Source organism: Vulpes vulpes, chromosome 10 (genome assembly GCF_048418805.1).
Source record: "Vulpes vulpes isolate BD-2025 chromosome 10, VulVul3, whole genome shotgun sequence".
NCBI classification, from domain to species: domain Eukaryota; kingdom Metazoa; phylum Chordata; class Mammalia; order Carnivora; family Canidae; genus Vulpes; species Vulpes vulpes.
In genome coordinates, this window is record NC_132789.1 from 28901742 (window position 1) to 28924464 (window position 22723).

The following is a 22723-nucleotide window of genomic DNA, read 5'->3' on the forward strand; positions in this document are numbered from 1 at the left end:
ATAAAGAGAGGACACAAAAAAGCATTAATCACATGAGATAAAATTGATAAATTGGGCTTCATCAAATTAAAGATTTCTGCTCTTAGACAATTTTTTTAAGATTCTTATTCATGAGAGACACAGAGAGAGAAAGAGACACAGGCAGAGGGAGAAGCAGGCTCCATGCAGGGAGCCCGATGTGGGACTCAATCCCGAAACCTTGAGCCAAAGGCAGACACTCAACCCCTGAGCACCCAGGTGTCCCAAAAGACAATTTTAAAGGATTTTATCCATTTATTTGACAAAGCACAGGCAGTGGGGAGGAGTAGAGGGAGAAGGAGAAGCAGGCTCCTCGCTGAACTGGGAGCTTGATGTGGGGCCTGAGATCATGACCTGTACCAAAGTCAGATGCTTAACCAACTGAGCCACTCAGGAGCTCCTGGAAAAATTTCTTCTATAGTTTTGTTTGTCTTCTTAGTTAAACATACATTCAGTATTTTATTTTTTGGTGGGTAGCAAAGCAAGGTCTATTGAGCAATAGTAAAGTTTATTGAATGATGGAGTACAAAGCTCCCAAAGAGGGGACCCAAGCGGGTTGCCCTTAAAAGCTTTTATTTTTAAGTAATCGCTACACTCAACATGAGGTTTGAACTCACGACCCCAAGATCAAGAGTCACACACTCTAACAACTGAGCCAGCCAGGTGCCCCTAAACATACATTTGCTGTTAAACTCAGTAATTCATTTACCCAAAAGAAATTAAAACATTCTTCTACACAACAACTTGTACAGAAATGTTTATAGCAGTTTTATTCATGATGGCCAAGATTCAGAAACAGCCCAAAATATCCATCAACAGGTAAATGGTAAACAAATTACAATACATCCATGCAGTGGAATACTGCTCAGCAACACAAAGGAACATATACTAATACATGTGACAACATGCGGGAATCCCAAAAACTTTATTTGGAGCAAACACAGATACAAATGCATATATAAAGTATAGCATTATATCAAACTCTATAAAGAGCAAATGTGACCTATGGGGGCAGATGGCAGGTTGTGGTTGCCTAGGGCTGCAGGTGGGGGCCTACTGATTGCAAAGGGGTACGAGGCAGTTTTTGGGGTTATGTGAGTGTTCTACTTTGTGGTGGTGGTGGTTTCATGGGCATATACATCTGCCAAAACTCATCAAATTATATACACACACACACACACACACACACACACACACACACACACATCTAGAGGTCAGGGGAGGGGAAAACCAGAGGGAGAGGGAGAGGGAGAATCCCAAGTAGGCTTCATGCCCAGTGTGGAGCCTGACATGGGGTTTGATCTCACCACCCTGAGATCATGACCTGAGCCAAAATCAAGAGCAGGGCACTTAACTGACTGAGCCACCCGGGTGCCCAAAGAGTGTATTTTTAAGTAATCTCTACACTCAACACTGCTCTCAAACCCACAACGCTGAGATCAAGAGTCTCATGCTATATCGACTGAGCCAGCCAGGTGCCCCCAGAAAATTTTTTTCTGACCACCCTCCTCAAACTAAGTGAGGCTCCCTAGTATGCACACACTTCATAATCTGTATTTTCTCCTACAGCATTTCCTAGAGTTTGTGATTATTTTTATTGGTTTCCTGTTAATTGCCTCTAGACAGGGCACCAGCAGGTCCTGATCCTGTCTCTCTGGCTCACCACAGATTGCTAAGCACCTGGCACCAAGCGTGCATGCAGTGGGTTCTTAATAAGCACTCATTAAACAAATGAATGCAAGAATTAGGGAATGCAGAGGCCAGGACCCTCAGCAGGAAGCAAAGGAGAGAGCAACAGCTGGCTCTGGGCCCCCACCGTACCTACAGAGCTACAGCTCTGTGGACAGGATGACTTCTGGGCCCGACCAGTCAGGGCCCTGGTTCTGCTTAAGGAAGCTGAGTCTGTCCAATTCCTCGGAGATCTCCAGGAAGCTCTTGCCTTTGGTCTCGGGGAGGAAGAAGGCAGTATAGATGGCCCCACAGACACAGACACCAAGGAAAGGCACATAGAAAAAGTGGGACAAGCCCTCCTGCGGGTGAAAAGAGAGACCCGAAGCCCTGGTGTGGCCCCATTCAGCCACCAGACAGAAGGCCTCATGACAGGCGGTGATGAGGGATTTGTCCCTCTTGGTTCAGATGAGTCCTAACCCCACCAGCCTCAGTCTCCCTGGATAGAGACCTCCCACTGGGCCTCTCCTGCTGACAGAGATGAAACCTAAGGCCAGGGCCCCATGAAGGGTGGGGGCAGCGGGGCAGGCCTACCATGATGAACGGAAACCCCAGCCAGACCAGGAAGAGCAAGATCCACATGAGCGCTCCGCAGACCATATAGGCAGCAGGCCGGGACTTCTGGTCAAACAGCTCCGTGGCCAGGATCCCTGTCACTCCGGCTAGGAGGAGGAGCAGGGACAGTGGGCTGCCAGCTGGGCCCGCCTGCCCAGCCTTTCCCTCACCTTGTCCTTGACATGGGAGTGGAGATCCGCCCCCCTTCCTCCCGCCATTCCCTCCCAGAAGCCTTGGTACAGGTAGGCGGGGTGGAGGGCATGCAGGTGACACGGCATTCACAGCCACCCACCATGCACGCAGACATTCATGCTCCTTCCACAAAGCTCAAAGCCCAGGGTTCCTTGGGCCCACTCACCGGGGCCAATGCCAAAGCTGAGGATGAAGGCAAAGATGCAGGACATGGCCAGGTAGGGCATCCAGGGGACGGAGCTCTGTAGTAAAGGGGCAGAGGGGATGGAGAGAGATGGACATCAGGCGGTCCCAAGCCGCAACCCTCGTGTCCAGCCCCCTTACCTGCAGGCACAGGGCCACGGTGAAGATACTTCCCCAGCAGGTCATCAGGGAGTAGCCTGCTATCAGCAGCACGCGGCGGCCCACCCTCTCGATCAGCACACACTGCAAAGGAAAGGAGCCCTGGTGACGGCAGGGACTGGAGCCCGCTGCCCCGGTTAGAGGTGAGCAGTGGGAAGCTGGTGGTGGGTGGGAGGGGGCAGTTAGGAGCAGCTGATTGCTCCAGGAGATTAAGGCATTATTAATTAGGTCAGTCCTTTGGTCATCTGCAAATGGTGTGGGTTTTTTTAAAAAGATTTTAGAGACACACAGAGAGAGGCAGAGACACAGGCAGAGGGAGAAGCAGGTTCCACGCAGGGAGCCCGCGGGACTCGATCCCAGGTCTCCAGGGTCAGGCCCTGGGCCGAAGGCAGGCGCTCAACTGCTGAGCCACCCAGGCGTCCCTTCAAATGGTGTTTTAAGTGCACGGTCAACAGTTGGTGCTCAATAAATGTTGGCTAACTCGCCCCATTGGAGCACAGTGACCTGGAGCGGAAAAGCGCTCAGGACCCCAGGCCCCGCCGCCCCCCCAGGGCTGGTGGGGGTCAGCCCGGAGCGCGGCGACTCACCGACACGCAGGCCGCCAGCAGCTCGCAGCTCCCGGTGCCCACGACGGCGTACTGGACCTCCGCGTCGGGGACGCCGGCCCCCCGGAACACCGACGAGGCGACTGCGTACACCTGGGAAGGGAGGGCGGAGGGGAGGGCCGGGCTGCGGCTGCCTGCGCTCGGCAGCGGCCCGGGGCGGGGACGGGGGGCTCACTGAGTCGTTCCCGCACAGCTCCAAGGCGCCGCCCAGCACGGCCAGGCTGGTCACCTGCCTCCGCAGCCCGCGGTCCTGCAGCAGCTCCCACGGGCGCCGCGCTCGCTGGCCCCGGCAGGCGGCTCGCTCCTCGTCCAGCTCCGAGAGCTCCTGCGCCACGTCGGCGGTGCCCCGCAGCCGCTGCAGGGCTGGGGGTGCAGGTAGGAGGGCGCTGGGCCTCAGCCCCTCTGCGGCCCTCCACAGTGAGCCCCCACCCCAGCGCCCTTCACCCCCGTGCTGGGCACCCCCCGCCCCCATCGGAGGGGCATCGCTATCCCGCCCCTGTCATTTCAGGGCATCAGGGACCAGAAAAGGCTGTAGGAGCTCGGGTTCCTGCGGATACATCAGAAGGGACGCACTGTGGCAGACGGCCATGACCCAGCAACGGCCCCAGTCCTCCCCCCTTCCCCTAGCCGGGCCCTCTGCTAGGGGATCTGTGCAGCTTCCTGCACCCAAGGGGCAAGGTATGGATCATGTGACTGGCTCGGGTCTGTAGATGAGGCTGTAGGGAGGGTATGCAATTTTCAGCCCAAGCCTTAAGAGACCTTGCTCATTTATTTCTTCTTGCTCTTCTCCCATCACAAAAGGGTGATGGGCGGAGCTGGCCCACTGGTCCCAGGAATTGCAGAGATGGCCCGGCAGGGACCCTCCTAAATTAGCCAGCACCCAGCAGATCTGCATGAGCCACCAAGAGCAGCAAGGTCACCAGCCAGGCACAGTCGACCTCAGCCAACCCCTGGGAACTCAAGAGTGATTGAGTTCAAAATCAAAAAAGCAATCAAAAAAGTAATTGCTTTTCTGTTTGCCACTGAGATATGATTATTAGGCAGCAACAGAAAACTGAGGAATTAATTAACAGGTACCAGGAGTGGATGCTACCTACCGTACTAGGACCTGGAATCTACCCGACTAATTTCAAGACAGGCAGGGAAGGTGAGGGGGCTGGAAAACTGGAAGCCTGGGTATGCAGGGCAGTAGTGGGGAAGAAAGAAAACAGACCTCATGAACTTCTGGACAAGAGGCAAGAGATCTTTGCCTGGTGAAAGCATGAATTGGTTGTTTTTAGCTGAGTATTCTAAGCTTACTATCAGAAAAAAAAAAAAAAGGTGCTCAAAAAAGACCTTGAGAGGGAGTAAGATTTTTTTTTTTTTTTTTTGGAATAAGATTTAATTCAATTTAACTCATTCTGGAATTCACTAGATTGGTTTAATATAAAGCAAAAAGAAACAATAAACTTGTTTCTCCTCTGAACCCCTCCAATTAGCAAAGAGTTCCATATTAAGCTACAGCCTGAAAGCCAGGATCAAATCCAGAGCACTGCCAGGGTGCTATGGACTCAGGTAACAATGACATTAAGGGTGTGGCTTAGTTGGGATCCCTGGGTGGCTCAGCAGTTTAGCGTCTGCCCTTGGCCCAGGGCGTGATCCTGGAGACCCAGGATCGAGTCCCTGCATGGAGCCTGCTTCTCCCTCTGCCTGTGTCTCTCCTCTCCTTCTCTCTGTGTCTCTCATGAATAAATAAATAAACTCTTAAAAAAAAAAAAAAAGGTGTGGCTTAGTGCAGTGCCTCATGAACCCTCATGGCTGGAAAAAGGGTCACTGGGGGGCTTTAGGGTGATGGACCCCTGCAGCCTGACATGCCCCCAATTTCAGTAATTCAGTCTCAGAGAGAAGCAGGTCTGAAAAAGACTTGTGGGTGTGGCTTTTTGGCAAATCAAATTCGTAGAAAAATCACATTGTTTTTGAGAAAATTATATTGACAAAAGCTCTGCCAGCCTGGATGAAAAGGGACCAAGACAATTTGAAATGTAAAGATTTCTGTGCCCCAACTTTTTTTTTTCTAAAGATTTTACTTATTTATTTGAGAGAGTATGAGCACAAACAGGAGGAGGGGCAGAGGAGAGAGAGGGAGAAGTGGACTCCCCACTGAGCAGGGGGATTGGTGCGGGCTCGATCCCAGGCCCCCGAGATCATAACCAGAGCAGAAGGCAGATGCTTAACTGACCAAGCCACACAGGAACTCCGATGCCCCAGCTCTCTGTGGGCACACTTGCAATGCCCTCTTCAGAAGGTGTCAAGGAAGGATATCTCAGAGGGCAGAAGCCAGAACCTGGGGAAACCATGGCCTGGGGAGCCCCTCCCAGGGGGCAGAGCCAGGACTTGATCAAGGAACATTCCCGGCCCCTAGAGCAGGGAAATCTGACAGCATTTTTCCAGGAGCACTTCAGCATTAAGGACTGGTGACTGCTTTCTGTTCCCTCAACCCCTCCTTTTTTAAAATGAGGGTTAGTTCAGGTTACCCTGTCCTACTTCCACCATCTTGTGTTGAGTTCAGAGGGACAGGAGATCTGTGTTTTTAGTCCTAGGTCTTTGGATCAAGAGGAGGCACATAGAGACTTGATGTGATCTTAAGATCCTGGACTGCAAGACTGATGCCATGATTGGATGAGACTGTGGGGCCCCGGTGGCATTGAACTTGTTTTGCACAGGCAAGGGGTATCAATAATAGCTGTGGCCGTGATGGTAAGCTGAGAAGGTGCATGAGCGGGCCCTGGTCCTCACCCTTTTCTAGATCAACACCCCTTGCCATGTGAGAGGATATGCCATTTGTTTTCCCTTCCCTTGACTTTGGGTTCAGCAACATGGCCGGTGATGTTCATGGGCACAGGGGACCACAGATTTGCAAAGTGCTTGTTCAATTGGATCCGCTTTCTTGTGCCAAAAGAACATCCCTGGGCCAGCCCATTGGTACCAAGAGCGAGAGGAGAGGCAAGTGCCGCAGAACTTAATTGCTCCAGCCCAGACCAGCCTGAACTGGCTGACTGGCTGATTCCCAGACTTATGAGCCATCCCAGCTGAGATCAGCAGTCATGAAGCGAGCCCAGCAAGTAAATGAGTAGAAGCCATAAAGGATTATTGGTTTAAGCCTGAGATTTTGATGTTCTTGGACATTATTATCTGGCCATTGCTAATAAATCAGCCTATCAGCACCCAGGTGGCATTGGGCCCATGAAGCCTTACGCGGTGTTTCATCTTGCATATGTGGTAGAGGGGAGGGCTCTTTCCTGGCACCATCCTGCAGTTCCTGGAGGTCAGGGACTGACCCACGGCCTACCCCACTGCCTTGGCACTTAGGACAGCCCCTTGGTAAAGAGTTGCTTTTTAAAAAAATTTTTAAAGATTTTATTTATTAGAGAGAGAACACGGGCAGGGGGAGGGGTAGAGGGAGGGAGGGAGGGGGAGAGAGAGAGAGAGAGAGAAAGAGAGAAGCAGACTCCTCGCTGAGCACAGAGCCCAATGCAGGTCGATCCCAGGACCCTCAGATCATGACCTGAGCCAAAGTCAGACACTTAACTAGCTGAGCCACCCAGGCACCCCGGTAAAGAGTTTTGAAGAGATGGATGGATGGCACAAAAGTGAGGGACAGCTTTTCCCTGACAAATGCAACCCAAGAAATGGAGATTCACATGCTCTGGAGGGATGTGCCCCTAGGTCAAGGGTGGTCTGGGGACCCAAGGTCAGGGACTTACCTGCCAGGCAGGCCTCAGTGTCTCCACAGTCAATGAGGAGGTAGCGTGGGCTCTCAGGGAGCAGAGGGAGGGAGGCAAGTTGGAGCACTCCAGGCACCAGACAGCTGGCCAGCAGCAGGGGCCAGGCCCATGGGTCACCCAGGACCTCCCTGGGGAGGCAGAAGAGAGGCCAGACCAGGTGCTTCCTTGTCAGAGCCCTCCCCACTTGCCCTCAAATTCCCTCACTCCTCCCCCCACCCCCCCATGCCTGTCCCCTGCCTGTTTGCCCTCCTGAGGGTAGAAAACCTGTATTGCTCTCTGGTTCGTTCTTTCCTTTCCTTCCCTTTCTCTTTCTTTCTTTCTTTCTTTTTTTCTTTCTTTCTTTCTTCTTTCTTTCTTTCTTTTTCTCTTTCTCTTTCTTTCTTTCTCTCTCTCTCTCTCTCTCTCTCTCTCCCTTCCTTCCTTCCTTCCTTCCTTCCTTCCTTTTTTTAAAAAGATTTTATTTCTTTATTTGACAGAGAGGGCACAAGCAGGGGAGCAGCAGCCAGAGGGAGAGGGAGAAGCAGGCTTCCTGCAGAGCAGGGAAATCCATGCAGGGCTCCATCCCAGGACCCTGGGATCATGACCTGAGCCAAGGCAGACACTTAACCATCTGAGCCACCCAGGCGCCCTGCTATCTGCTTCTTTCTAACCAGTTCTGGGTCTGGACACCTCTCACCCCAGATAGGGTCCCAAGATAAGGTAGGGCCATGGCCCCACCTTATCCATAGCAACTCCTCTTCCTAGGGCTCCAGGCTCTGCATTCTCCTTTCTTTTCTGGGATAACCAGGATATGATCCCCTTTAAAAGCCCAAACCTTCATCCTCTCTCTTGTTAAGATCTGTTCTTTGCTCCCTGATCTAGAGAGGAGGGAAAATGGTGATTCACACTGAAGGGTGATTGACTAATACCTGTTTTGTGTTTTGCGTATTAGCCAGATGGATGTAGACAGGATTTCAACACAAAGATTTCTTAATTCCAAGGAGCAATGCCTTAGTACACTTAATGGATAGAGGAGAAATTTAGGCAAAGGGCTTTTTCTGGCATCCCTCAAACCACTCAGGGCATATGGAGAAAGGATACTTACCTGAGTCCAACCACCTGACCCATCACGATCCCCAGGGCAGTGAAGATGGCTGGGGTCATGGCCACGGCTCCTCGGAGCTCCTTGGGGGCACTTTCCCCCAGGTACATGGGCTGGACACTCATGCTCACGCCTAGATGTGTGCACAGCCACTAAGCTTGAGAGTACCTTCTAGATATCTAATATACACATAGACACCTGGCTGTATAAACAGTAGCAAGTCAAGAGGGGATTTGTGGATGGCTGTCTGTAAAAGCCCAGGTAGATGTGCTTAAAGCTCTGCTTACTCACATGACAAGCCCCAGAAACTAAGGTGCCCCTAATGGGCTACTCTGACTCCATAGGGAAGATCTGAGAACCCATCCCTTTTTTTTTAAGATTTTATTTATTCATGAGAGACACAGAGAGAGAGAGAGAGGCAGAGACACAGGCAAAGGGAGAAGCAGGCTCCATGCAAGGAGCCCGATGTGGGACTCAATCCCAGGACTCCAGGATCACGCCCTGGGCTGAAGGTGGCGCTAAACCACTGAGCCACCCAGACATCCCTCATGTTTCTATTTTTTAAAATTTTTTTCATGCTTCTATATCCACTTTAAGTGTCTAGTTATATGAGCCTTTTGAGATAAACCATAATTAATCATTTTGCAAGGGCAGCCCGGGTGGCTCAGCGGTTTAGCGCCGCCTTCAGCCCAGGGCCTGATCCTAGAGACGGGGAACGAGTCCCATGTTAGGTTCCCTGCATGGAGCCTGCTTCTCCTTCTGCCTGTGTCTCTGCCTCTCTCTCTCTCTCATGAATAAATAAAGTCTTTAAAAAATGTATAAAAAATCATTTTACAAAAGAAGAGGTAAGCATGAACGAAAAACATGAAGAAAGAAAAGGCATTAATGTATAAAAGAAACAAAGAGAACAAACGAATGAATAGAGTACCTGAATGAGCAGGAATAGAGAGGCAGGATGAGCTGTGTCCCCCCATACCTGCACTGACTCCTATGAGCAGCCTGCCCAGGATGACCATCTCAAAGGAGCCTGCTCTGCGGCTGAAGCCAAACAGGGAAGCTGCGGCCACCACAAAGATGTTATTCACCAGGAGGGACTTCTTCCTAGGGGGAAGTGGAATGCAGGCCAGAGAGGCTCCGGTTCAGTGGGGGGGACTTTCCCCGGGGGACCCCTCTTTGCAGCTCCAGCCAGCCCCGATCAGACCTGCATGGGTGTATGTAAGAGCTGTGTCAAGGAGTCTAAGCTACAAATGGAAATGACCACCAGCCGTTGTGTCTGGGACCCATGTCCCCCTCCCAACATACCGCACGTTCCTCTCCTTTCTGACTGCACCACAGCTCGAAATGACAAAATTTGTATTTCATGGCTTCACCTTTTCAGATTAAACCTTGCTTTCCTCCCATTCCTTTGTAAAATGAGGGGCCTGCCATCTGATTTCTCAAACTCAATAAAACCCTAGAGAAGAAGACCAGGGACCTTCAGAGTAAAGGGAGGGAAGCATTGAAAGCCCAGTAAAGTCCACTCACATTTTCCTCCAGGGATCATAGATCATTTCTTAGAACTTCCAGGATGGCTGGGGGGCCCAGGCCTCGTTCAGTGGGACAGACTGCAGCCTGGGGAGTGGGAACTGGAGATGTCAGCTGCTCCACCGGGACGATGCCCCGGCTCTGGGACTCCTGACCCTGAACAGGGACATGCTGTACCGACAGGGAGGATCCTAGAGGCCAGTATTCTACCCAAAGTCAACAGCACATCGGTGAGAGAATATGAGCTAAAGCACAGCTCTCCTGTGTCTAGAGAATGGAGGATGGCACAGGTTATAGCAAACTTGGTCCAATGGTAACGCCAGTTGAAAACCATATATGGTTTCCTCGGTGCTACAAATTAATAAAGCACTTCACTTGTGGGGTATTTATTTGGAAAGTGCATTTTGCTCCACTTCAGAACACAGACAACCCCAGAAATGCTCCGCTTTCACCCAGCAGTAATGCACCTTTACTGACCTGCCTGAGGATAGAGCAGCTTTCCAGCTCTGGACCACAATCCCTTCCATGGGGAGCTGCACAACCCACAGCACGTTCTGCTGGCCCACTTCTTTGATGACCTTATACTGAAAGGTCGGGGGAGAATGGGCACCAGAATAGTACACTAGAGGTCTTGTAAGGCACAAGCATGACAAAGAGTGGAAACTTGAAAATGAGGGGGCCACCACATGAGTGAAGTCCCTGAGGTCCAAAGGACTAACATACACCATCATATTTCCTCCAAAGTACATGAGAAATCGCTGCCCTCCCTCTAAGAAGGACGGGAAACTCTCAGAGGGCATCTTCCCTTTTTGGAGAGAGTGTGTACAGAACTGGGCGTCATGCACATAAACCAGGTGATTTGAAAACCTGGCAGCTCCAGGTGGAGATCAGCAAGAATAGTACTCTCTAGTGGCTCCAAACTTAGTGCAAAGAGCTCTGCTATTGGCCCCTTTAGACCTAGTGGAGCTATGGTGCTCCAAGTGGCTGTGACAGTTGTCTAAAAGGAGAATCATAATGCAAACCTAGAGCTTTGGAGCAAAGCCACTCTACTTCACTGAATTACCATCCTCTTAATTAGAAATAACCCTAACCAGGGCACCTGGGTGGCTCAGCAGTTGAGCATCTGCCTTCGGCTCAAGGCATGATCCCGGGGTCCTGGCACTGTGTCCTGCATTGAGCTCCTTGCAGGGAGCCTGCTTCTCCGAACTCTGCCTATGTCTCTGCCTCTCTCTGTGTGTCTCTCATGAATAAATGAATAAAATGAATGAATGAATGAATGAATGAAAGAAAAAGGAAGAAAGAGAAAGAGAGAAAGAGAGAAAGAGAGGAAAGAAAGAAAGAAAGAAAGAAAGAAAGAAAGAAAGAAAGAAAGAAAGAAAGAAAGAAAGAGAAAGAAAGAAAGAAAGACGAACCCTAACCTTGTCAGTAGTCCCTATACCAGACTGTAGGACCCTTTGTGGCCATGTATCCATCATGCACTGTGAGCCATATGACACTCCTATGCTGAGACTGAGTGTGTCCGGTAGCACTCAGTCACTCTTTCAGTGGTGCCCGGTGTGGGTCCCAAAGGTTCTTTCTCGTGAGCAAGCTGCTCATGTCAGCATGCCTACTTGACCACTCTACCACCCTTCTCCCAAGGCACACCAAGGCCTCTTTCTTGTCTTTGGTTTAAAACAAAACAAAATAGGCACCTGGGTAGCTCAGTGGTTGAGCATCTGCCTTCGGCCCAGGCTGTGATCCTGAAGTCCCAGGATCAAGTCCCGCATCGGGCTCCCTGCACGGAACCTGCTTCTCCCTCTGCCTGTGTCTCTGCCTCTCTCTGTGTGTCTCTCATGAATAAATGAATAAAATCTTTAAAAAATAAATAAATAAAATAAAATAAAACTTGACCTTGGTTTGCAGACGGCTGTGTGCATCTAATAAAATGTAATCAAAATAAAATATAATTTCAAATAAACCATACATGGTTTATGTTTACCTATAGTTATTTAAATATGAATATAATAAAATATCTCAATCAAAAAAATTTTAAAGACAGAAAGCACAAAGGAATCAATGATCGGGAGTTTCCTATCTTCAAACTAACTAACCACCTCACCACCCTACACACCTAACCCTGATTCCTGGAAAAGGCAACACATCAGGGTTTGTTTGTTTTTAAAGATTTAATTTATTCATGAGAGAGAGAGAGAGGCAGGTAGAGGGAGCAGCAGGCTCCATGCAAGGAGCCTAATGTGGAATTTGATCTCGGGACTCCAGGATCACGCCCTGGGCCAAAGGCAGACACTCAACCGCTGAGCCACCCAGGCATCCCCACATCAGGGTTTCAATCTGTCCCTGGGTGGGAGAAAAACTCCACTGGGTCCCTGCGCTTGGGGTGGGACAGTAAGTTGTCAAAATCGGAGCATATGTGCTGAATTTGAATTCTCAATTCCTCCCCTTCATGCTCCTGTCAGCACTGTCATGTAGGGACACTGTACCATGTATCATTAGATATTTGGGGACAGTTATCAGGTAATAGCAAATTCCTTCTTTCTTGCAAGAAGAGCCTAAATTTGTTTAGGAACGTGCCCCTACCCCTTAAGGTTTAGGTATGAACCCAATAATACATTTTTTAAAAAGATTTTATTTATTTGAGAGAGAGAGCATGAGCAACGAGGGGCAGAAGGAGAGAGAAAAGCAGGCTCCCCACTGAGCAGGGAGCCCTATATGGGGCTTGATCCTAGGACCCCGGGATCATGACCCAAGTTGAAGGCATACGCTCAACCATCTGAGCCACCCAGGCGCCCCTGAACCCAATAATCTAACCCAGACTTGGTGATCTTGTTCTCTATTCTAGTGACCTGGTGCTGGGCAATGAGACATGGCACCTTTTTTGAAAAGTCTGTTGTTCTTTCTGTTATAAGGCATTGACCAGGAAATCTCCCTTCTGCTAGATAATGTTGCCTCTGAGTGAGGCACTGTTCTAACTTTCCAGCTGTAAGCCTGAGGACGAAGACGACACACCTTCCAAGGAGCAGATCCAGGGCACCGAGGTAAACCTGCAGGCACCCATCCACACACTTCTTGTATGAGATAAAGGACCGCCTATTGTTTTAGCCAACTAAGTCCTGGTTTCTGTTACTTGCAGTTGAAGGCATCCTAAGAGATAGACGGGTTAAATACACAAACAACATGGTGCCCATGAAATCTGCATCGAAGGAAAAGGAGTTACACCAGTGAGAGAAGAGCTGCTGGTGCCATGGAACTCACTACTGCATTGTGAGTCCCTCCATCCAGAAGCAGATGACCTCCAAGTATAATAACCTGCTGAAGATCCCACATCATCATGTCCACCAAGCCCACTCAAGAATGAAGATTTGATGGGCAAAGAGCCTCAACCAGTGGAAGGACTGGCCCAAGACAAGAATGAAAAACTGGAGGATGAAGTAACAAGTGCAAGCAAAGCCTGGGGCCGGTTCCAAAACCACAGAGCAGAACTCCATCTGCACTACCAGACTCCCTGCGTCATGTGCTTCAAAGTAAATTCACCCACTAGTTTTCTATTCCTTGTTAAGTGTTTTCCCTACTCCTTCTTCTTTCCTCCACCTATGGGATGTCCTAATGGCAGCTAAATTTACCATTAAGTGTGTCGATTGCAGAACATTACGAAGTGACTGCAGGGTTGGTGGAATGGGCATCATGTGGAAGTCCTGCACTCAGAAAGAATATGTCCATTATACTGGCCCTGTGGCACGACAAGATGATGCTCTGGGTGGTCTCACTCAGAGAGGTGAACACATATGTTGGTGTATCTGGTGGTATGGTTGAGGAATGCTAGGAGGGGCACATATAGAGCTGAATACACAGGAGAAACATGTCTACACATGCAGGGTGGCTAGCAAAGGGGTGGACTGTGGTAGCCATTTGCTCTTTCTGCCTGGCACTGCTTCTCAGCCACAGCTTCACAGGTATAAATGTGTGACCCACAGTGGGTCAAAAACCATCTGTCTTCCTGAATTCTGAATCTTGAATGAAGACACTGGAGATAGAATGTAGTTGGAGCCAATGTACATTGGTCAATGTACATTCAGTCGGAGCCAATGTACTCTAAAGGCATCCTCCCCGGGATTATGGTCCAAAGCTCTGGCTATTGAGATCTTCACACCACCTTGGATCCCGTCCTTCTTAAGAACTGGCTTCTTCTGAGTATTTCCTTTCATTCTATGAGCTGCTCCAGGATCTTTCCAGTTATTACAATTTTTTATCAAGTCAGCCCAAGGCTGTCTTTCTCTCTCTAAGTAGGCTTTTAATTTTTTATTATATTTTTAAAATTAAAAAAAATTTTAAGATTTTATTTTATTATTTTTTTTAAAGATTTTATTTATTTATTCATAGAGACAGAGACAGAGAGAGAGAGGGGCAGAGACACAGGCAGAGGGAGAAGCAGGCTCCATGCAGGGAACCCAAAGCGGGACTCAATCCTGGGTCTCCAGGATCATGCCCTGGGCTGCAGGCAGCGCTAAACCGCTGCACCACTGGGGCTGCCCAAGATTTTATTTTTTTTAAAGATTTTATTTATTTATTTGTGTGAGAGAGAGTGCTCACAGGCAGGGGGGAGGGGCAGAGGGAGAAATAGATTCCCTGCTGAGCAAGGAGCCTGATGTGGTACTCAATCCCAGGACCCTGGGATAATGACGTGAGAAGATGTCAGATACTTAACCTACTGAGCCACCCAGGCACCCTTATTTTTATTTTTAAAGTAGGTTCCACATCCAGTGTGGATCCCAACGTGGGGCTTGAACTCACGACCCTGAGGTCAAGATCTGAGCTGAGACACCAGTCAGATGCTTAACCAACTGAGCCCCCCAGGAGCCCTTCAAGTAGACTTTTATTTTTATTTTTTCCAAGTAGACTTTTAAAAATTTTTTTTATTTAAGGAGCAACTGGGTGGCTCAAACATCTGCCTTTGGCTCAGGTCATGATACTTGGGTCCTGGGATCGAGCCCCACATTGGGCTCCCTGCTCAGCAGGGAGTCTGCTTCTCCCTCTCCCGCTGCCCCTCCTCACTGCTTGTGTGCTCCCTCCATCTCAAATAAATAAATAAAATCTTTAAAAACATTTTTTATTTAAGTAGGCTCCCTGCCCTATGTGGGGCTTGAACTCACAATCCTTAGATCAAGAGTCCCGTGCTCCACTGACTCAGCCAGACACCCTTGTTTATTATTTACTTAGTATGAGCCTGTCTCTCTGGTTTGCACCCCAAGAACTGTATCAGTTGGGGATCCCTGGGTGGCTCAGCGGTTCAGCTTCTGCCTTCCTGGAGTCCCAGGATCAAGTTCCGCATCGGGCTCCCTGCATGGAGCCTGCTTCTCCCTCTGCCTGTGTCTCTGCCTCTTTCTGTGTGTCTGTCATGAATAAATAAATAAAATCTTAAAAAAAAAAAAAAAAAAAAAAAAACCTATCAGTTGGATCCAGAGTGGAGGAATGAGACCTGAAGAGGAGACACTAGTGGACGGTGCAATAGCACTTGCTGGCCGACATGGAACCAGAAATCAGGAGTTCTCCCTCCCTCAGAGCACAAGGCCCTTCCCTCTATCAAATCTGCTTAGAAATGTGATGGTTGTGGTGAAGCCGCAGGTAAGGTAGGAGGAGAGCAGGCCTGGGCCTCTACCTGCAGGGCCTCCTCCTTCCCCCACCTTCCTCAGCCTACAGACTGGGGGACCTCTCATCAAGGGGTCTCGGGGGCAAACACAAGAAAGCACTTACCTTCCCAGCATGACGGCCAGGGGCCCAGCAAGCAGCGCTCCGAAGAGGCCCCCCAGGGGGTACAGAGACACAATGAGGGACCACACCAACAGGACTAGGTGACGGGGCAGCGGCTGGCCGGTGCGCACCCTCCAGGTCTCATTGATGAACTCCTGAATGTGCTGTGGACAGAGATGCCAGTCAGCACCCCCGGAACAGGCTCCACAGGGTAGGCCTTCTCCCCCACGGGGCTCTGTCTCCCCCAAAGTCACCCAGGCACCTGCTCTGTGAGAGCACTGGACAAGTCCCCTTCACTCACAGTGTCGCCTGGAGCCTAGCTCTGGACAATCTCTGATTGCCCTTCAGCGTCCACCATCACCCCCCCCCTGGTGCCCCCACTTGTGGCCCAAGAATCCACCCCACATCACTGGGCTCCTTGCAGACTGGCTTTCTGTCAGGCTTGGCCACGGTGAGCACCAGCAGGACACGGTGAGCACCAGACAGGCAGGAAGGGAGTTTGTTTCTGGGTCAGGGTGACCTCAGGCTGGCTGTGACACTCCACCAAAGGTCACTGCTCCTCTCAAGGGGTCCTACGTCACATGGCTCTTTCCTTCCATGTGTCCCTTTGGGGGAAGGGGCAGTAATGACTCTGGCATCACTGAGCTCTCCTGGGTCTCCCCACTCAATTTTTAAACTGTCCCTTGTGGTATCTAAACCTATATGACTTTTTTTTAAAAGATTGTATTTACCTATTCATGAGAGACACAGGGAGAGAGAGAGGCAGAGACACAGGCAGAGGGAGAAGCAGGCTCCATGCAGGGAGCCCGACATGGGGACTCGATCCTGGGACTCCAGGACCACATCCTGGGCTGAAGGCAGGTGCCAAACCACTGAGCCACCCAGGGATCCCCTAAACCTACATGACTTATCTGGAATGTGCCACTTGTTTCCCTGGGACTCCAACTTTGAAGGCCCTTAGAAGTACTCTGTTAGATACACATTACTCTGTTCATTATTTAACCTGGGAATTAGGCCCAGGGAGGTGAAAGGACTCACTCACGGCCTCAGCCACAGGGCAGGGCTGTAGCGAGTGGTTAGGACACCCCAGGCCCCCACCCCCAGCGTGACGACATAGGTAGGAATGACTGCACTTGGGAACGCCGGGACACACTTGCCTTGCTTAGAGACCAGTCTTGTGTCTGGTCTCAGGCTTCCCAACAGGATGTGAGGAGGGCAGTGCATTTAGGGGTCAGGCCAGCTCTCCCCTGCTCAGGCCAGTTCAGTAGTGGCTGTCAGCCTGGTGCCTGCCAAACCCCTCTGGGGGAGCTGGGACCAGGGCCAGCCTCCCCTGCCCTTGGCCAGAAATCCATTTGGGGAATTCGGAGGAGCCTCGGAGGCCAAGACAGTCTCATTTAGGGGGGCTGGCAATGGCCCACGGGGAGGCAAGGCCCCAGAGTGCCCTGCTGCAGGTGGGTCCCTCTCTGGCTTGTAAATCTGCCAGGAAGTGGGCACTCACATGTTTGCTGAATGAGCAAATAGATAAACTAAGTGCAGCCAGCTCAGGCCTCCCTTTCTAAACCCTGATTTCATCCTTTCTTTAAGGTACTGGGTTGCTATCACTGTTTCTGTCCAGAATGTGGTCTCATCCTTGGCTTCTGCTAACGGCTACCATCCCTTCCTTTGAGGACTTCTCTCCAACCCATTACAGCCTCCTGTCCCCAGAAAGGTGGTCGGTCACCTGACTCAGACTGGCCAGTGGGACTGCTCCACCTTTTGATCCCACACCTGGCCTAGATATGATCCAAATCAGCCAATCAGCGTCTTCCCAGACCTTTCAGTCGGAGCCACTGGGGAGGACTCCTGTTTTGGGGGTTTCCAGCTGGCAGGAAATCAGTCTGGTGACAGCCGCTCTCTTGTCCCCGGGGTAGAGGGTGAAGGACAGGACAGGCAGGGAGAGGAGAGTGCCCCTTCTGTCCTAGGACCTGGTTCCTGGAGCTCTTTCCCCAAAACCTACCACGTGCAGCCCCACCGCCTTCCCAGGAACAGGACACTTGCTCTTGTGATTTAAGGTAGAGGCCAGCTTCTATCACTGGGCTGAAAGAATCACCCTTTCCACAGGCACCAATGAACATAGACAGGGGCCAGGTCCGTGCCAGGCACCCAGGACACAAAGATGACTCAGACACTGAGAGCGAACCAGCAGGAGGATGGGATGGGCCCCACACAGACAACATGCGAGTAGTGACAGCCCCAGCCCGCACAAAAGGATAGGGAGGGAGGGGTGACTTCTAGCCCGAGGTGGAGCGGGGGGAGGGTGAGTGGGTGCTGCTGAAGGAAGGCTTCAGGAAGGTGATGGTGTTTGGGCGGTCCTTGAGGGGCTCCTGCAGGTGCAGCAGAGGGGGCTTCCCCCAGCAAAAGAGGCTTAGAGAGAGGGCTGTATGCATTTGGGGACCTGCATTTAACCTGCTTTGTTAGTGGAGTTCAAGGAATGAAGGTGGGAGATCTAAAGAGGCCTTGAACTTCAGGTGGAGGAGTCTGTCCTTATTCCTATAGGCACTGGGGAGCCACAGAAATGTTTCTGGGCAGGGGAGTGGCTGGCTCAAACTGGTGAGGCTGAAGACAGGGAGGCCAGTGAGGAGGCTAAGCCAGGGATCCAGGCAGGAGAGACAGGGCCTGAACTGGGTCATGGCAGAGACATGGGCAGAGTTGGCTAGCTAGAGGTAGTTAGGAAGGGCTCAGTGTTTGGGGGCAGGGAGGGGGCAGATTCAAGGCTGGCCTCCAGTCACTGGGGAGGCAGAAGAGTTATCTACTAACATCAGGGACCCAGAGGACATGCGGGTTCAAGGGAGGATGCAGAGCTAGGTTTGAACCTGAATCTGCAGGACCCGTGGGACATCTCAGTGGAGGTGGACACACGGGAGAAAGCACCACGGAGAGGATGCTGGCCTGAAGCTCCACAGTGGGCAGCTGTTAGCCCTTGCCCCACACCTACTGGGATGGTGGTGATGGTGGGCACAGAGCATACATACCAAAGTCGGGGCATTGATGATGGAGAGGTTGTAGCCAAATTGAAAAGTCCCACCAATGCCAGCCGCACAGATGGTCAGGAGCAGGACCCTGCCCTGCATCTGAGGAGAGAGGGGAGGATACAGAGTGACCTTGACCAGCCTCCGCCCCCCTCCCAAGGCTGGAACCTACCAATCACAGCATTGTAATCTATTTGAACCAGGCAGTGATGTTTCCACTTTGCAGATGAGGCAGCTGATGCAGAGGAAGAGACTGCACATGACCAGCAGGTAGCAGAGGAACCCCAGCCTCCTGGTCTGAGTCCAGGATCCTGCTCCCCCCGCCACCCTCTCCCCCATCAGCATTTTCCTGAAGTAGACAACAGTTCTCTGATCCTTGGTGCCAGGCTGACCCTGGGCATGCCTGCTGTGGTTCAGGAGCACAGTGCTCTGAGCTGGGGCCCCAGCAGAGTGAAGCTCTGATCCTAGCAGGACAGGAGCTCCCAAGCCCCAGTGGCTTGCCCCAGTAAAACATTCTCCAACAGAGTGGCTGTGCCTCCTTCCCTCACTAAGTTCCTCAATAAGGCTAACAGAACCTCACCAGGTTCCTCAATAAGGCTAACAGAAGGGCCACATGGACCTCTATGCACGGGGACTTGTGGGGCACATGAAGCAGCAGAGTGGCCACAGCTGGTGGCCACACTTGGGTCTCAATGCCAGCTCTGCCCTTACTGGACCTGGAGATGATGTGCCTACCTCCAGGTAGGGTAGGGAGGCAGCCAAGGTACATGTGTGCCATACATACTTGGTATAATAGAGAACAGTTTTCATCCTGGGGGGGGAAGGATCTTTTTTGTATATATAAATTTATTTTTTACTGGTGTTCAATTTGCCAACATATAGAATAACATCCAGTGCTCATCCCGTCAAGTGCCCACCTCAGTGCCTGTCACCCAGTCACCCCCACCCCCCACCCACCTCCCCTTCCACTACCCCTAGTTCGTTTCCCAGAGTTAGGAGTCTTTCATGTTCTGTCTCCCTTTCTGATATTTCTGGGGGGCAGGATCTTGCCATAGGTCTGGAGACCGGTCCATCAGAGGACATGCCTACAGTTCCCATAAGGCCTAAGGAACTTCCTTTCAAGCTGGAAGCTATACGATGAAGCCAGGTGAGGACCCAGGACTCTGGTCTCACTGGTGTTACATTAAACCTCCATGTGGGGGGTGCCTGGGTAGCTAACAGTTGGTTAAGGGTCTGCCTTCCGCTCAGGTCATGATCCCAGAGTCCTGAAATCAAGCCCCACATCAGGCTCTCTGCTCAACAGGGGGCCTGCATTTCCTTCTCCTCCTTGATCGCTGTCTCTCTCTCTCTCTCTCTAATAAATAAATAAACAAACAAATAAATAACTAAATTCTTTTTAAAAAATCTCCATGTGGGCTGCATAGAAGTGAGCCTTCTACTAAGATAGATCTGCAGGAAGCAGCAAAAGACCTAGGGCCTGGGGCGTCTGGCTGGCTCAGTTGGAAGAGCCTGTGACTCTTGATCTCAGGGTTTGGGTTTGAGTCCCATGCTGAGTATAGAGATTATTAAAAATAATAATAATAAACTTAAAAAAAACCACAGAGCTTGATGACAATTGAGCCCATGGGGCAGGAGATGCTGGCAGGTCTCCAAACTAGCAGGAATTTTTTTAAAAGATTAATTAATTAATTAACTTAAGAGAGAGAATGAGCAGGAGGGGTGGAGAGAGAGGGAGAGAGAATCTGAAGCAGGTGCATGCTGAATGAGCCTGACACGGGGTTCAATCTCAGAACCCTGATATCAGGACTTGAGCAGAAACCAAGGGTTGGAAGGTTAACTCGACTGTACCACCCAGGCGCCCCAGGAAATTATTTAATTCACTGGGCTCATGCATGGGGATTGCCTAGTCCTGTGTCTGATCAGAAAGAACATTCCCACATTAGCTATGATGGTAATTATCAATTCAGTGAACAAATACTTCTTGCCTCCCTACTGGGAACAGTAAACCAACTGTTTTGGGTGCTGCGGATATATCCAGTGGGACAGGAAACAAATCTGACCTCACAGAGCTTTCCTTCCAGCAGGGGAAGGCAGGGCAGGCAATAACGAAATGAACGAGGAAAATACATAGTATGTCAGCTGGTGTGATGAAGACAGAACGCAGGGAGGGGTGAGAGGGGGTGTTTGAGGGGGTGGTCGGGGAAGGCGACATCTGCACAAGGACTTGAAGGACAGGGGGACACGTGCCATGCAGGTGGGCGTTTGAAGGAAACCAGTGCAGGCTGGCAGAGGAGTGGGAGGACCGGGGCCTGGGGGCGGGGGAAGGACACCCAGAGACGGGTGGTGGTGGTGTGGACGTTCGCCTCCGGCTGCCCCCACTGTTCTGTGAAGCAGGACATCGGGACAGGGTTTAGAGGGAGCACGGAGGAGGACATGAAGGTAGGAGAGTGAGGCGAGGCAGGAGGGGGCGCGGCGACCTGGACGGTGGTGCCCAAGGGCTGCTGCCTCCCGGGCGTGTCGGACCCGCCCCGCCGGAGGGCCGCGGACAGCGCAGGGGCTGCAGCCTGGGATGCGCCGGGCCGCGGCTCCTGCAGACGCGTGACCCCATGCAACCTTGCCCCTGGCCCGGGCCGTCCCCGCGCGCCACCTGCTTCTGCTCGTCTGAGCGCAGCACCGAACGGCAGCGCGCGGGCCACAGCAGCCGGGTTTGTGCTCGGACCGCTCCGTCAAGCCTCCGGAGGGCCTGCGCCCGTGCGTTCGCGCCGGTCTGCCATCCCTCGTCTGGGACGCCTGGGCCGGGCGCGTTTCGGAATTCAGACCTTTCCCCATCGCAGGAGGGTACCGAGCACGTACGCATTTCTCCAGCATTCGCCGCAACACCGGGTTTGCGGCACAGAACCGCCGCCGCCGTGGCCGCTCGGGGGAAAGCGCATGCGCGCCGAGAGGAGCGCAGTGCCGTTGTGTCCGCGGGATCCCGGGAGCGGACGGGGAGGCGCATGCGCAGTGGGCGTTGTAGCTGCGCTCTCCGAGGGGGGGAGGGGCGGCAGGAGCGGGCGCGCAAGCGCGGTGGGTGTCGAGGCGGCCGGGTGAGCGGAAGGCGCGTCCCCAGCGCACCCGAGACAATGCGCAGGCGCCCGGGGCGGTGTAGGGGCAAGTGGTGCCTTGAGCTGTCACCCGGGGCTGACGCCCGAGGGGCGGCTCCCGCTCTTCCTCCATCCCTCCCTTTCCGTAGCTTTGAGGCTGAAGAGCCACGCCCGGCGTGGTCGGCCGAGCCTGGGCCCATCTGTGCAAAGCGGAAGGGAACCACGCCAACCCCCGCAGGCGCCCCCCGAGGTCGCAGAGGGCTGCATGCTCGCCCGAAGCCCCGTCCTGGCCCTTGGTCCGCTCTCCCGCCCCGGAGTGAAGCTCTGCGGGCCCCTGCCTCGGCCCCCCGCACCGCCTCCCCGGCCCCTCCCTCCCACTTCCTTCTACCCCCATCAGGGCCCCACCCTCGCCCCGGCCTGGTGGAGGGGCAGAATCGCGAGGGACCTAAGGCCAGACCCACCAGTCTCTGGAGCGTTGGCATCCGTCAGTCCTGGCCGAGCCCGGGATGCGGGGTGCACCGGGGAGAACCGGCTTCAGGCTGACAGGTGAGCGGCTGGCTCTTGGAGGTGAGGAGCCGCAGGGTCCACTTGGCCTGATTAATCTTTTATTTCTCAGGGCTTCTTGGGCCCTGCGTGGAATCCAGGAGGTGGAAGAAGGCCAAATGGAAACCAGACTTGCCTAAGATGCTCTTTGTGGTCATAGACACCTGCCTGAGAGTGGCCTTAGGACGCCATCGGAGCAAAGACTGTGATAGGATGTAACCCGAAGGGAGACTGCGGTATCTCTCTTGCTCATGCCTGGTTTTTGTTTGATTTTTGCTGCTCTGAACTTTTGTTTTTTATTAACATTAAGTTTTGGGTTTGTTTTTTTTTTTTTTTTTTTTTTTTGAGAGAGAGCTCTTGGGAGTGGAGAGGGGCAGAGGGAGACAGACAGAGAGAGGATCCCAAGCAGGCTCTACTCTCAGCTTGGAGCCTTGCTGCTGGGGGCTCAGTCTCAGCACCCTGAGATCATGACCTGAGCCCAAACCAAAGGTTGCTTGTTTAACTGACTGAGCCACCAAGAAGTCCCTGCTTTTAA

General features: G+C 52.0%; 1 protein-coding gene across 8 annotated transcripts; it reads right to left on the minus strand.

Moving 5' to 3' along the window:
* Positions 1-762: 762 nt before the first annotated feature.
* On the minus strand, positions 763-22213 carry SLC2A11 (solute carrier family 2 member 11). 8 transcript variants are annotated; one of them, XM_025982659.2, is made up of 12 exons: positions 22107-22213; positions 18566-18664; positions 15558-15718; positions 9262-9386; positions 8289-8418; positions 7184-7332; positions 3616-3803; positions 3423-3533; positions 2818-2919; positions 2660-2735; positions 2281-2408; positions 763-2048 (listed from the first exon to the last, which is right to left on the minus strand). In XM_025982659.2, exons 1-12 carry the CDS (start codon positions 22125-22127, stop codon positions 1848-1850), a joined length of 1491 nt encoding a protein of 496 aa, XP_025838444.2. In that variant the 5' UTR covers positions 22128-22213; the 3' UTR covers positions 763-1847. The 8 variants fall into 8 exon arrangements, with proteins under 8 accessions (XP_025838444.2, XP_025838443.2, XP_025838445.2 ...); XM_025982658.2 differs by lacking the exon at positions 22107-22213 and adding an exon at positions 21210-21885; XM_025982660.2 differs by lacking the exon at positions 22107-22213 and adding an exon at positions 21416-21881.
* Between the last annotated feature and the right edge of the window lie 510 nt (positions 22214-22723).